The sequence below is a fragment of the Aricia agestis genome, chromosome 1, assembly GCF_905147365.1.
Source record: "Aricia agestis chromosome 1, ilAriAges1.1, whole genome shotgun sequence".
NCBI lineage: Eukaryota > Metazoa > Arthropoda > Insecta > Lepidoptera > Lycaenidae > Aricia > Aricia agestis.
Window position 1 is genome coordinate 26590492 of NC_056406.1, and position 15881 is coordinate 26606372.

The 15881-nt window shown below is 40.1% G+C and overlaps 1 protein-coding gene across 1 annotated transcript; it reads right to left on the minus strand.

Annotated features, from left to right (window-relative positions):
- Positions 1-80: 80 nt before the first annotated feature.
- LOC121736064 lies at positions 81-13837 on the minus strand. The gene is made up of 6 exons (XM_042127151.1): positions 13775-13837; positions 2288-4651; positions 1839-2036; positions 1213-1354; positions 552-764; positions 81-264 (listed from the first exon to the last, which is right to left on the minus strand). Exons 1-6 carry the CDS (start codon positions 13835-13837, stop codon positions 176-178), a joined length of 3069 nt encoding a protein of 1022 aa, XP_041983085.1. The 3' UTR covers positions 81-175.
- Between the last annotated feature and the right edge of the window lie 2044 nt (positions 13838-15881).

Sequence of the window (15881 nt, forward strand, 5' to 3'; positions counted from 1 at the left end):
GAAGTGTTTCATTAAAAACTTTATTTACAAAATTATTTTTATAAATTATTCTTATTCTACAATATATTTACAGTCTTAACTATCTGCGCTGGCTGTACACACTACAAGGTGAATTATAATGGCTTTAGTTTGGAGACGGAAGTTTCTGGAACGTAGAGCTTCGCTGCTCGGGCGGTTAGAGGATGTTGTCGATGGCGTGGATGACCCCGTTAGTGGCGGGGATGTTGTGCGTTATCACTTGCGCGTTGTTCACCTTGATGCGACCTGAAATTGAAGTGGTTCACTGTAGGGTCTCCATTACATTTATCGACTTCAGCAAAAGTGTTAAGTTCTCCAGTCGCACCTTGCGAAAGCAACGTAACAGGCGTTTTATCAGGCAGAGCAAGCCTGTCCCTTGCTAACGCAAGATAGTAGATACATAATATTATTATTGGATATTACAAGAAATTTACCCTATCGGTCTAGTGTGTGCGCGTCTAAGTAGTGACGTTACTTCCGAACAGGCATTCGAATATACCACTGCTGCACTATTCTACTTAATGTGTTCTTACCTGAGTTCTTCTGCAGCGTGAGGGGCTTGGCATCCTCCATGGAGTTGCGCAGCTGGTAGTATCGCATGCCGGCGCTGTAGAGCGAGCCGGGCAGCACGTGGCGCGCCACTAGCGCCCGCGCCGCCGACCGCTCGCTCAGCCGCGCCGTCTCCGCCGCCGGCAGCCGCGCGAACGCCGCGTCAGTCGGCGCGAATACCGTGTACGTCTTGCTCTCTGCAAATTTACTTGTATATTACTAATAAGAATCGCACAGGAGCAGATGAATAGGCATAGGATAAGTGACAGCACTTGTCTAGTAAATAGTCTATTTTAAATTTCAGAGTTGCGACGCCTTTCCTTGTACAAGTGGCAGGACATGTTAGGTGAATAATCATTAATTTTGATTTGCGACATTCGTTTTCAGCTTCATCGTTGCTCTTCTCTATTTTATGAACTTAGAATTTGTATGTGGTAATTAAATACAACTTTGGACAGAACGCCAGAGATGTAGATTATAGGCTCACGAAAGTTCAGATTGTAACAATTTAAATTGCTTTTCAAGTTAGGCAGGGGTTTCTTATAACGGACATTTTGGAATAGTTTGTTTTGACTTACTTTACTTCAGAGTTTCATCAGAAGGAATTTATGGCTCTAAACAAGCTATAGTAAAGATATCACTGACCCGAGAGCGTCTCGGCCATGCCGCTGGCGTGGATGGCCTTGAGGAAGGTGGTGAAGCGGCGGTCGCGGTCCGCCTGCAGCGTCTGCACCAGGTCGCCCACCGGCAGCGGGAACATCACGCGGTCGATGGCGTGCGCGATGCCCTGGAAAACCAAACGAGCCGGTAAGAAATCAGTCGAATTTGTTGTACTTAGTCGAACGAACTTAGTAGAAAGTCGAAAATACTTAGTCGAACGCGTTTTACAGGCTGTGCTCTTAGCATGTGTCCGTTTCAAGAATGAATATGATACACATAGGTACATTCATTGAGATAAGAGTGACAAAATCCCTGCATAGTATCTATATGCAGAGTTCTTAAAAATTCATTCAGAAATTATGTAGCTAAATATATATGTAGGTCTTTGTTCAATTAGTTTTTATTATTCGTAGGTTCAATACGAATTTAATATAGCTAAACTTTCTAATTAATCCTTCGATCGTGCATTCTTGGAAATCTATTGTTATTCTATTGTGTCTCGCTCACCGGTGAGCTTATGGGGCTTGATGGGTTAATGAAGCTTTTATTATGAAACATAACTAGATCTACGTAGTTTTTATTATTCGTAGGATATAAGTCAATCATCTCACTTGTGGTATGTGTATGTCCTTCTTGTCTTCTATGACGCGCGCGCCGTTGATGGTGGTGACGCGCACCTCGTTCCACTCGACGTCGTGCATGTCGTACTGGTTGACGCGCAGCTGCGTGCCCGCCAGCGACACGCCCGTCATCTCGTCCTGGAGCGACGCGATGTCGAACGCGCCCGGGATCACGTGGTGCAGCAGCAGCTGAGGAAGAACATTGATGTAGGCGAAATTCTGCGTTATCCTTTTGGATAAAAGAACATCGGACGAACGTTCAAGATAGGATAATTAATAGGAAAATGTAAATATTTGTAACGTAAATTGCTCCATTGTTCGTATCGAATCCATCTAATTCGGGGACTTTTTATCCCCGTTCTAGCGTAATTTGGACATCGGGGTTGGATTGAAATAATGCATATATAATTGTGGATGGTAAAAATTAAAGAAATACTCACGCCACTCAACAGTCTCGGGTTGTCGCGGAACTTCTCTTCGGCCTTGTCTGGGCCCCCGAGTTGGACCAGTAAGGTTCTGAAAGCCTTATCAGTTGGAGCAAATATCGTGTACGGCCCAGTCTCGTTCAGTATGGTGTCCAATCCGGACTGCTTCAGATATTTCGCTGTTGCAAACAATCCGTTCTCCTTTAAGATTTCGACGAGGTCCGGATTCAAAGACTTGGGGACATTGTAGTTGGGAGTTGGTGTTTCGTAGCTGGGTGTAGGCGAGCTGGAGCCGATCACGACGACGTCCTCCGGCGTGGGCCTGGAGTAGGATGGCGTGCTGTTGATGACCGTCGAACTCTGGAAGGGGCTTCTGGGGGTCTGCGAGTGCGAATTCCTGTTGAGGATATATTTTGGAGTGGAAGATTTAGCGAAGTATCTCTCTGTGGTTGTCGAGGCGCGAGTCGAAGGGCTGGCGGTCTGGGCGAACGGAGTTGACCTCGTCGACGGGGTGACGGTATTCCTGTAGATCGGTGTAGGAGTTGTCTGGATGCTCGACGGGCCGGAGTCGCTGTAGGTGGTGGTGGAGACGTAGCTGGAGTAGGTGGAGGGGTGGTGCGAGGAATCCGCTATGTAGTCGTTGTATACCGCGGTGGACGGGCTCGCAGTTGTAGTAGATGTGTAAATGTTGTTGGAAATCTTCGTGGGTCCGGGCAATTGGATTTCACCTTTTTTGATTTTGTTCAAAATTTCTTCAACTTCGGGACCTTCCTCTGTCTGCTGTCCGTTAGCTTTGACACCTTTGACCTTGTATGTACCGTCTTCTTGTTCTTCGAGGAACACGAAAGTCACTTTCTTTTTGTTTTGCAGGGTGGTAGGTATTTTGGATACTTCCTCTAGTTTTCCGTTATCACTTTGTTTGATGAGCTCAAAATTAGCTCCAGGTGGTAAAACGCCTTTAGTCAAATCGTCGAAGGATAAATTGCTCTCCTTTTGTGACTCTTGAGAGGAAATAATTTTTCCCAAACCGGCACTGTCCGCAGAAATAGCACCTTTAGGTATTAAGTTGGGATTCGTAGTTCTAATCACTTCAAACTTCTGTCCGTTAAGGGATATTTCGCGAGATGAGAAATTTTTCTCACTAAAATCTTCGGGATTTTCAGCTAACGCTACCTTTAGTTGCTTTAAAATATCTGGCTTCTGCAGTAACGCTACACTCTTTGCTCTTAATTCATCATCGAAACCATTGGTCTCACTTTCTTCGAGGAGGTTCTTAATTTCATTGTAAAGCTTTTGCTTGTTTCTATCTTGCGGAGGACCTCTCGTTCTAGCCGGTGGTCTCGTGCGACTGTACCGTGGCGTTGGCGGTTTCGATGTCGTGGTCGTCGTCGTGGTTGTCGTCGTTGTTGTGGTTGGATGTTGCTTTTCATACAGCTCGACTGCTTTCCTAAACAAGTCGGTTTCGTGTGGAAGTAATGGGCGTCGTTTCTCTTGAGTTCTTCTCTGGAAATCTTCGTAATTTTCTGTCGTGGTGTATATCGGGACCGATTTAGTCGCCTGCTTACTCACAAACTCCTCGTGCAGTTTCTCAACTTTCTCCTGTTGCTTTTGCTGCTGCTTCTGCACAAACTCCTGGTGTTTTTGAATAAGCCTCTGCCTTTCTTGAAGTTCTTTTAGCTTCTCAAGATTTTCCTTCGATTGCTGTTCATAGAAATCTTGTATGTTAGGTACTTGCCCTTGTAAGTATGGATTTTGACTCAGAGACCCCGGGAAGGAAACGGGCTGGTTATTTACATTTTGTGGCGCTAGATTGGGAGCGGCTTGAATGGTGATCGGATTCGGTGAATTAAAAACTTGCTGACTTTGAGTGGGTTGCAAAGTGGGCAGGAATGCGGGTTGGGTCGGGCGTGATGGTGCAATATTGAAGTTTTGAACGTTTTGATTCGGATTAAAGTTCTGTGGAATAGATTGTAACTGCAAGCCGTTATTTTGGTTTAGGGGAAGTCCGTTTTGAAAGGACGCTAGTGTTGGAAGTGGTTGCGGTATGTTTTGGTTAGGTTGCGGTATTTGGCCCAAGTTTTGTTGGTAGTTGTTCAACTGTGGGTTGATGTTCTGTTGCGGATATTGGAGCCCATTGTTCTGTATGGGGAGATTGCTCGGAATGTTTTGCGCCGGGAGGAGGTTGTTGAACTGTGGAACATAGGGTTGATGATTGAAAATGGGTTGCGGGAATTGTATGGGAGTGGGTGAGCTGGTCCCCAGGTTCGGTTGCTGCTGGAAGTTTTGTAGGGGTGAGTTCAATCCGAATCTCGTTTGGTGCTCGCTGAAGCCGGGGTGCCCAAGCGGCGGTTGTCTGTTTCTATCGAAGTCATTTTCTATCTGAAAAGAATAAATTGTGTTAATTTTGTAACGTTCAGTTTGCATACTAAAATTAATTTATACACTTAAAATTAATTTTAGTATCCAAACTCTTTTATTGTGTGCATTTTATATCAATTTTTCAGGGATAGAGATTCGAGTTTTTTACGCATTAACATTAAAAAAAATAATTTACAGCCAAGAAGAGTTACGCAGATCTCTTCCAGACCAAATTTTGTCAGTTTCATTATTCTAGATCTTTAGCTGGGCACCATACGTACTAGACGACATATCGTGTGACAAGAGCGAGCGTGCGTTCTTTCAGCTCGGCGGCTGTGACGCATCAGTAGCACGAAAGTGCATTCTTTTGTGGAGAGAACACCTAACACACTTTATTTATTATTCTCAATAATGTCGTATACCATGTACGAAGAATACAAGTATATTTTAGTCACGATCATTCTTAAAAAGTGGCGGCATATCTAATATCCGATTTAAGTTTGATTATTCGTCATGGCTTTATCTCAATTCTCATCATCTATGGATGAAAAAGTTATATGGGTACTTAAGTTCTAATTATCTTTTAAGAACTTGAGTTTTGGTGGTATGTGTATTCTAACCCTCTCACGTTTAATAAAAATCGTTATTTTCTAGACTAACTTGAATAGTCTCAAAAGTCAAAGTAGATTACAGCGCTGAAACAGCACAGTATCAAAGCCTGTAGGCTGTAGCCGATGCCGGCTTCTGGATGGTAATGAATGTAGGTCAGTATAGTCAGCAGTCAGCACCAACAGTCAAAGTTAAAACAAAAACCTTCACTTTCGAGTTGCTAGTCCGAGTTGGGAGTCCGAAGAAAGTAAACTGCTTGTTATGATTAGTATTTTGCGTCTAGCTTTTTTATTTTTTTAGTAAAAAAATGTACAGAAAATTTAACGTTTATAACAAAAGCTACACCTTACACGTTAATAAATGAAAATAATGAAGTTTTTTTTTTTAATGAAAGAAGGGGGGGGGGGCAAACGAGCAAACGTGTCACCTGATGGAAAGCAACTTCCGTCGCCCATGGACACTCGCAGCATCAGAAGAGCTGCAGGTGCGTTGCCGGCCTTTTAAGAGGGAATGGGTAATAGGGGAGGGTAGGGATGGGAAGGGAAGGGAATAGGGGAGGATACGGAAGGGAATTGGGCCTCCGGTAAACTCACTCACTCGGCGAAACACAGTGCAAGCGCTGTTTCACGCCGGTTTTCTGTGAGAACGTGGTATTTCTCCGGTCGAGCCGGCCCATTCGTGCCGAAGCATGGCTCTCCCACGTATAAAGTTTCCAAAACTGCGTGTTTTCCCGAAAGTGGAGTTTTTCGAGATGTGCCCTTTTAATACTAGAGTGCGTTAGGTATATCTTCAACTTTTACCGACGACGAGCATAATAAACGGACAAACTTAACATAAGTAAATAAAGACTGCTTAACCTATTAGCACCTAATACTTTCTCCTTAGCCGGCAGTCGGCAGGATGGAGTCACATACATACAAATGCGTCTGTCTCGTGGTCTTACATCACCGCAACCGGTTTCGGCCGGATTCGCAGACGAACGACAAATATTCGCAAACATGGAGAGAGGGAGACCATTCGTTTGGGTTTTTTAAGAAACACGAAAAAGTTGCAAGAAGGAACTAATAGTAATTAAAATACTAGAGATCTGCGAAGCAAAGGCTGATCAAATAAAACTTGCCGTTTTATTACATTGACAAAATTACGTCTTGTAAAATACGCTGAGGCAGAAATTGTGAATTATAAAAATAATAATAATAGGAACATTGTAACCAATTTCTTGGAAATAAAGACTTACTTACTTACGCATACTTTAATAGGTAAGCATAAATCAGTTTGAGACAAAAAATATCCTTTGGACAAGACAAGCAAGACATAAGTACCTATATTTATTTCAAGTTACTTATTTCAGAGTAAATTATTTTATTATTCAGTATTCAGTTTCAGTGTTTGCAGCCGAAATTTGTTTAAAAAAATATGATATACCGTTTTTCAATTTTCAAAACTTCAAGGAACCTTTTAGGGTAAATTCAGACCACAACGCGACGCGTAGATGCATTTCTTGTATGGATTTGACAGATTTGCAAGACGTTTCACGCAATTGAAATCTGTCAATTCAGTACTTTAGAAATGCATCTACGTAGCATTATAGGTTGATGCATCTACGCGTCGCGTTTCGTTCTGAATTGACCCTTAGGGTAATTTATCATAAAATTAGTATTTTTTGGTTACCCTACACATTACGTGCCAAACATCAAAGCCAGCTTTCTCCAGGTCCGGAAGATGATGCTTCGCGTCATCGAAAAGGTCACTCCAATTACGTTACGATACTTACGAAAGTGCGTTTAATGTTATGTGAACCGGTATCGGGGTCAAATGTCTGTGACGTCAGATTTGGCTTAAATACCCCATATTCTACGGCTGCATCTTGTTTAAAAAATTATCATCTATATAGATAAAATCGTAGAACAGTCAACTGTACATTGAATATTTAAAAAAAAGAATCCCCACAATCTACAATCGATATCGAAGCCAAAAATATAGTTTTTAGAATTTTTGACAGTTTGTCTGGCGTATGTATGTTTTTTTTTTATGAAATAATGGGGCAAACGAGCAAACGGGTCACCTGATGGAAAGCAACTTCCGTCGCCCATGGACACTCGCAGCATCAGAAGAGCTGCAAGTGCGTTGCCGGCCTTTTAAGAGGGAATAGGGTAATAGGGGAGGGTAGGGAAGGGAAGGGAATAGTTGAGGGTAGGGAAGGGAATAGGGTAGGGGTTAGGGGATTGGGCCTCCGGTAAACTCACTCACTCGGCGAAACACAGCGCAAGCGCTGTTACACGCCGGTTTTATATATATCCGGCCGTATAAATGTCCGGGCTACACTCAAAATGTACGCATGGATTTACTTCAAATTTTGCATGAATAATCTAAAAGGTCGGGTCAACCTCCATACTAATATTATAAATGCGAAAGTGTGTCTGTCTGTCTGTCTGTTACATCTTCACGCCCGAACCGCTAAACCGATTTTGCTGAAACTTGGTATGGAGATACTTTGAGTCCCGGGAAAGGACATAGGATACTTTTTGTCTCGGGAAAATGTACGGTTCCACCGCGATAAACGAATTTTGGCAACGGAGTTGCGGGCGTCATCTAGTATTATATACGGCGAATTGTTAGTTGTTGAGAACTCGCTCTTAACTTTGAAAATTAAGAAAATGAATTTGTTTGCAACACAATATTTTTACAACAAAAAAATTTTTTTTTTATTCTTTATAAACACCTAGCTTATGAAAAATCTGATTTCCCCCCCAAGAACCTGGGTAACTTGCCCCCCCCCCCTGGCCCCAGAACTTGGGTAATTTGCCCCCCCCCCCCTGGCCCAGAACCTGGGTACGCCCATGCATACCCTTTTTTTCGTTGGGACAGTGCCGGATTTATATTTTTTATAATTGTAGGTCCCTTTATTTCCGCCGCCCGCGCCCCATATACGAAATCTGCCGCTGCCCTAGGACGCTGCTGTCCTCCTAGGACGCTGCCGCCTATAGGAAGCGGTTAGTGGCCTATATGGGCATGGCCTATGGATGCGTTTATGGTATGTGGGACTCCCTGGGGCGATGATGGTCGCGCCTGGGCATACCCACTAAAACCTCAGCGATGTTTCTGTTCTTGCGCTTTAGGCAGAGCCACGGAATACGCGGAATACGCGACGCGCATACATACCTTAAAGTATTATGACTTTGTCTTGTTATATCCAGTAGATAATAATTATGTTAGAAAATATAAATATTAAGTGCCTGTTTCACCACTTTCTGATAAAGTGCCTAATAGGCTATTAACAAATTTTTTGACAGATTCTCCATACTTGATCTGTCAAGTTAATTGGTGGATAGCCTTATCAGGAAGTGGTGAAACAGGCCCTAAGAGTCCCATAGAACGAACAGCAACTCTAAAATGGACATATCACCATCTTTATATATAATTATTACTATATTAACCACGGTATTTGGTACTTCAAGTTATTTATAGCAATAAACATTATGAGTTAGTTATGACCTACTCACTGCTGGAATAAAATCGTCAATTGTATCAATATTGTATCATCAAGTCAAGTAGATCGCTCTTCCACCCACGCCGACAGGTTTAACGCGTTACATAAACTCGCGAATGTCGATTGTGAAATACTCAACACGGCCGAAAGAAAGTCCACTTTCAAACTGTGAGTCTCATTCATCTCGACACGCCTCAGGGAACACTAACGGCCTGTGACCTTCCGCAACCTTCACATGAGGTACCCACATGATTTAAGTCTGAAGCGAGAACCGTGAATGAAAATGACAATTAAATAATCGGCCAAGTGCGAGTCCGTACTGTTATAGAGCAAAAATAGGACAAAAATATCACGTTTCTCGTATGGGAGCCGCCCTTAATTATTTATATAATTAAGAAATACACAATCTGTGAAAATATCAGAAGTCTACTCAGAACAGGAAAATAAGGAAGTCTAGCTATAGCGGTTCTTGAGATACAGCCATCAACGATCCATCCATGTGCTAGTTGCTGATCTCCAATTGTATATTACTATGAGCAACTAGTGCTGAATTCATATTTTTATGAGAGTAGGCCACTTTATTTCGTCGTCCCTGCATGAACGTAATCTGCAGAGACGCTGTGGACGCTGCCACCCCCCTAGAACGCAGCCGCCCCTAGGCCGTAGCCTATAACGGGCTATTTATAATATAAAGCGGTAGAATTGCGCATTTAGATAATGAATCTGTCTGTTTATAATATTATAACCTATGATATCCACAATACATTTTGCTTGCACTAACGCGCTGAGGCAATGCAAGTCCATTTAACACATTTGCAATATTTATCTCATTTATTCATACATCTTTATCCGTTATACAACCGCCTTGCCTAACCTAACCATCATTGTTTCATCATTTTCACAGCTGCGGTTGAACAAAACCCTAGTATAAGTTATTACTCATTGTGTAACTGAAACAGTATCTCTTTTCCTGCTAATGAAATTCCGTTACATGACACTTTGTCAACGATACTTTGCGACCACTTCAATAACTCTGACTTGGAAATGTAATAAGTTGTAGAAACTGGGAACCGTGAAAATTAATTAAATGAAATAACAAGAAATTACTCAAACTTATTATAGGCACAATCGTTCACGGTAAAATTGGTTTGTTACCTGTTTTATAATTATTGTTTGTTGAATTAACTTATTTGGATAATATTATTATTATTTTTAAATTTGGATATAAAGTAGGTAGGTCTAAAAATAATTTAAGTGTTGCGTATTCAAAGATTCATATTATATATTAAAAATTAGGAACTGTAGCTTACATATCGTATCTGATTTATGTTCTCACTTCTCTACAAAATGCTTTGATTAATAATTCATTTCGGTAATCGCTCACGCTCTAATTGCAGTGATCGATCTTACGATCATCATCATCATCATCATCACCATCTCAGGCTGTACATTCGCAAAACGCGCGTTTAGTGAAAGTCCGCATTTGCGTGCGCGCATGTGTACGCCAAATGCACGCGCACGCCGCCCACGTGCGAGTAATGACGATCGATGACCTTCACGAAATTATACCTAGGGAGATTGCAGACGGCACACTTGTTGTGTGATCGAGTCTGCGGCGCACATCGGCATTGCGCGGCCATGCAGACTGTATGTGCGCCGCAGACTCGATCATACAAAAAGTGTGCCGTCTGCGATCTCCCTTAACTACATAGTTCGCGCGCGAGCTCAGATGAATCAGGGGTTGAGGAGCTGGTAAGGCCGGACTCCGGAGACGTGGTCTACGAAATGTATTTACCGCCCTACGAATTTATTATTCGTGGAGCCCGCATCATCACATATTTTGATAAATCCTCGTAGTCCGTTTATACCTACGTATAAGTACTAGTTTATTGCCACTAAATAACCAAAATTTAAATTTTTAGTAAAAGCTAGTTCCTAATCGGTTGCCCGTATCGTCTATTTAAATGAAAATGGCGCGAAAAATGCTACACATTAGCGCGGTAAAGATTAGTACTGTATATCCGTCCTGTAGTCTCCTCACTCTCCTCTAAGTCTGCTCCATCACTTCTTATCGGAGGCCGGAGCCTACTGAATACGCACAAACATAAATGGTCGCTGTTATGCATATTTTGTGTAATACTAACCCACAACATTTTTGTTGAATTTCGAATGCAGTCTTATTCTAAATCATCTAAAGAACATAACTACATTCGTAACTCAATACAGTACTCCAAAATTAATAATGCGCATGAGTGGCCGTGAATAATGACCGTGTTACAAAAACTACAGGAATATCACGACGAACTTTAATAATCTTAAACGCAGTGCAATTAGTAAATGCAATATCGTCTATCGTCGCTCGGAAAATCGACCGTTGCCGAAAAATTACTAAAACGTCTATGGCCATTATCCTTTTGGAGCACTGTACGTATTTCTTAGTGGGTTAGGACACGAATGCTTTATACTTAATAGCGTCTAAATACCCTCTTTATTATACTAGTGAGATCTGAAGAGGAAAATGAATGCAAATATACATTTAATAAACCATAATCAATGATCGATGAGCTAACAGGAAACGGAAGATGTTAATTGATCGGCTATTGACCCGACGCGGCGACGAGTGCTGGCAGCTGGAGTCAAAGGTTCCTGCTACGTTTTTGTCTGCGCCCATTAGATATACATCTCACAACTTTCTACGCCATCAGAGCATTTAAATAAATACAAGATGGCTGTTCCCACGAGTGAAAGGTTAAGGAAATATTATTCAACACCATGACACACGAGTCTTCGCTGTTGTATTCGCTCATCTGCCTAGTGTTATAACTTATAATCTTCTATACCTTATATTATAAAGCGGAAGAGTTTGTTTGTTTGAACGCGGTAATCTCAGGAACTACTCGTCCGATTTGAAAAATTCTTTCAGTGTTAGATAGCCCATTTATCGAGAAAGGCTATCGGCTATATTTTATCACGCTAAGACTAATAGGAGCGAAGAAATAGAGGAAAACGCGGAAAAAAACGGGGAAAAATATTTAAAAGGGCTTATCTCACGAACAAGGAGCAATTTTTCTGTTATTTGCTACGGTTATTTGGCACAGATAAGAAGTAGATCACGTGAAGGATCATAGGCTAGTTTTTGTAGACTAATTTGTCTGTGAAACATCTAATTTACGCGGGCGAAGCCGCGTGGAACTTCTAGTACGGTTATAATTGAACTTTTGAAGTCATTAATGGTTTAAATGGGTAAGTACAAATTTGAAAACTAGCGTTTTTTGCATTTTAATGGCTTTGGGACCGGGAAACTGGTTTGAAATCAAAAAAATATGAATTTATGCATAGCCATAGGTGATGAAGTAGGTAAGTAACAAGGTTTGTTTAAATTATAAAAGATAAAATTAGTAATTGCCCTTATGTTATAGAATGTTTTCTGTTAGCCGTTTCACCCACTCACGTTTTCAATTATAAATTCTAACTCGTTGACTTGAGGAAGTTCTAAACAATCGAAACAATGTATGATTTTTTTAACATGGTGCAACATCTTGCGATTAAATAATAGTGATGCACCATCGTGCATCACTATTATTTAATCGTCATTAGACGTAGGTATACCTATCTACTAACCGAGATCAGCGCCCGATCCAGCTATTTCACCGCTCCGGACAAAATAATAATTGCCGCTCCAAAAACCGGCCAAGTGCGAGTTGGACTCGCGTACGAAGGCCACCGACGCGACACCGCGCCGCTCTCAATTTACCGCCCCTCATTTTTGCCGCCCCGGGCAATTGCCCGGTTTGCCCCTCCCTAGATCGGGCCCTGACCGATATAATATTATATTTTGCCGAACTTGACGAATGAAGAATATAATACAATACAAGTAACAAAACTAAGTGATAATAGGTACTTTGGGTATGTATGTGTATTGTGTACCTCGTATAGAGTTGACAGAAAGTAGCAGCGCTTAAAGAGCAACTTTTTTAAAATTTTTTTATAGGAAATCTCATGACGCTGCGAACTGGGGCGCTTGCCCACTCAAATAATAAAAAAAATATTTGCTCTTTCAGTGCTGCTTTTTTCATAATTAACTCTATACAAGAGACACACATTAGACACCTTAAAGTTTTATCACTCAGTTTTTTTACACCCTATATAAACATTTTTTTTGGAAATAAATAAATTCTATTATAGGTAGGGTAGGGTATTGTCGAATTTTGGCTTCATCCCTCGCTTTATGTGGACGCGACGCGATAAACTTCCCACTAGCGATTCCTCTACATTTTAAATAGTATGATCCCAATTTTTTTTTTAATAATTTGTGTCGTGTTGTCTATTGAGATTTGAGATAAGCCATACCCTAAATATAACTTTGCAAGTACTAATTGTTTATAAAGTCTTATAAAATTCATAGCTTACTAAAATTCGCACGCTAAAATACCCAATTAGAAAGAAACAATTAACACTTCGTAGATAATATTATAATTTACTTACATTAGAATCAAAAAATAATTTCCAACAGTGTTACGTGAATGAAATAATGAAAGCAGACGCTTCTAGAAAAATTGTCGATGAACACGAAAGAGTAACTAAATAATAAGTTATTTCTAACTAGCATTGTGTAGAATTATATATATAATTTTTCAACCACCTGAATTTTGAATATGTAATTTAAATGAGTATATAGGTAAAAGTTGATACTTATAATTTATTTTAATTGTATCAGTAATGAAAGTACTTATAATCTAAAATTAAATCAAAATACTAAGATATAACTAGATCAAATCATCGCACTCGCATCACCGGTAATCGTAATATTTGATTCTATATCGATTTTGCAATTAATTTGATATAACATTTTTTTATATTTTTTACGTCCATGATAAAAGCTTTAATAATTGAACTAGAAATGAAAAATTTCTGAACATCAACTGTGATATTAAATTAATCGCACTTGATTATAGTAAGTAAAGTTCATCGGTCATCGTGCGGTGTTGATCATCCGTGACGCACGTCGCGTTTCTACGTTTCGCAGAATTTCAAAGAATACTCACTCTCGGTCCAGTAATGGCAGCGACCGCATGCACCAGAAACAGAAACTCGTAAGCGCCCCTCATGCTGCACTCTCAGTACTAGAGCGGCAGAGTACCATCACACACTACGTCCGAACACAACAACTGGCCGTCCACAAAAAAAAACACACGTCACTAGGTTCCGAATTCAAAATTGTCAATAAGTTTTTTCACGTCGACAGCACGCGACAGCCTCGAGAACAGTATATTTCGCAGTGAACGGCGCGTCGTTTTACCACCCCTACTCCGCCCGCCCCTACTCGCGTTTCGAAAGGATAGTCGAATCGTTTAAAACTCTACCGCACCATGCTAATTTCGTTGCGTAAAAATAATTAAGAATACCATGATTGCCGATGTCAGGTCGAAGGTAATTGCCGGTAATGGTCGAAGTTATAATATGGTATGGATGACCCACACTCGCTAGCAATACCGCGAAACATGCCAACTTTGCCAGCTTTTTTCAAATAATTTTAATTCTTGTAAAAAAAATGTATAGAAGTGTACGTTATTTTTTGCCCTCTGCAACTACAAGGCTACATGTGCAGGTGTAGGAATGTCGAAAACATTACTTCTGTTCATATAATTCAATTTATGATTGATTTTCATGCCGGGTAAAGTTACCTGGACTTGTAGCCAACATTGCCCACCTTGATTTTTCACGCAAATATGAACTTTGCGCAGGTGGCATCAAAATCCAGTAAAAGAATTTTGGAAAAGATGGTGTTTACTATAGACATTTAAACGATATCGCGAATAATATCCTACTAAATTGACTGGGCAATGTTACCCTTACATTTTTTTCCTTTTCCATACAATTTGCATTTTGGTCTGTAAAAGTACTAGGGCTGCCACATATCTATAAAATTACTTAATTATCTTTTTATTTATTTATTCATATAAGAAACACGGAAAACTTACAGCTAAGTAATATTGGTGACAATTTTATGTGTGAATCAGAAAGCCAATTACAAGTTTTCACCTCTAAGTAACAGAAACAATTAAATACATGATATTGTGAACGGTCTTAATTAGATATAGGAATGTTTTTAAGTAAGATATATTATAACAAAAATAAGTAAAGCAAAAAGTTTAAACTTTAAAGGATAGTTTGACCAAAAACCAAAAAGATGAACATGCTAACTACATCGTACAATTTACCATAGTATTGTGGTTTGAACAGATACAAATTTAGAAAATCAAGTTGTCAAAAAATTTACAGCTCAAGCTTTTTTAGTAATGAATACATCAAGATCGTAATCTCGGCATAGCTTGTTGAAGTTGTGACTCGCTCTCACATAGGTACGACATACGAGTTTTATCTGCAGTTAGTGGAGGCTATTGGTACAGATGTTGCCTGAAATAAACCATATAACGACAGTATTATAAATAAGTTAGCATTTAACAATACAAGAAGTAGTTTCTATTTAAATAAATAAATGGTATGTTTTTGTTGCTTTATTAGTTATTACTGAGCAAGGCATACAGTAATAAAAAATAACATCGATTTTTAGTAAATTACTAAAAGTATTTAAAAATGTCCAATTTGACAACCCTAAGGATTTTTTGATACCGGGCAATGTTGTCAATCGATGATCGGAATACTGCTGGGTTAGTTTGCCCACCATCATAAGTTTTATTTTATAATTCCCTGACTATAATACTGTATAGATATTATTCTATAATATATCAAAAGCAAACTAACCTGTGGTTTCACCATCACGCACAATTCACTTACAAATGTGCACCACAATTTGCCCGCAAAAATACGTACCGTTTTTCACAAGTTCCAAAAAGTTACTGAATAAAGTTAGCAATACGGGGTATTCTCCATGTATTCTCTATGTTACCAGTCATATAATCTATTTTCTGCCAAATTAAACAAATGTTGACATAATATTAAAATAACTCTGTACATCAAAGATTTGCTTAAGAATGGATCTTTGGGCAAAGTTTTCCTATGTGGCAAAGTTGGCATGTTTCGCGGTATTCAGTGTCCTAACGACTAACGAGTAATTATATTATGTAAGATGATGCGACCGTACTAAAATTTCATAGTACAAAGATGTAATGATATTGTTGCAACTTGCAA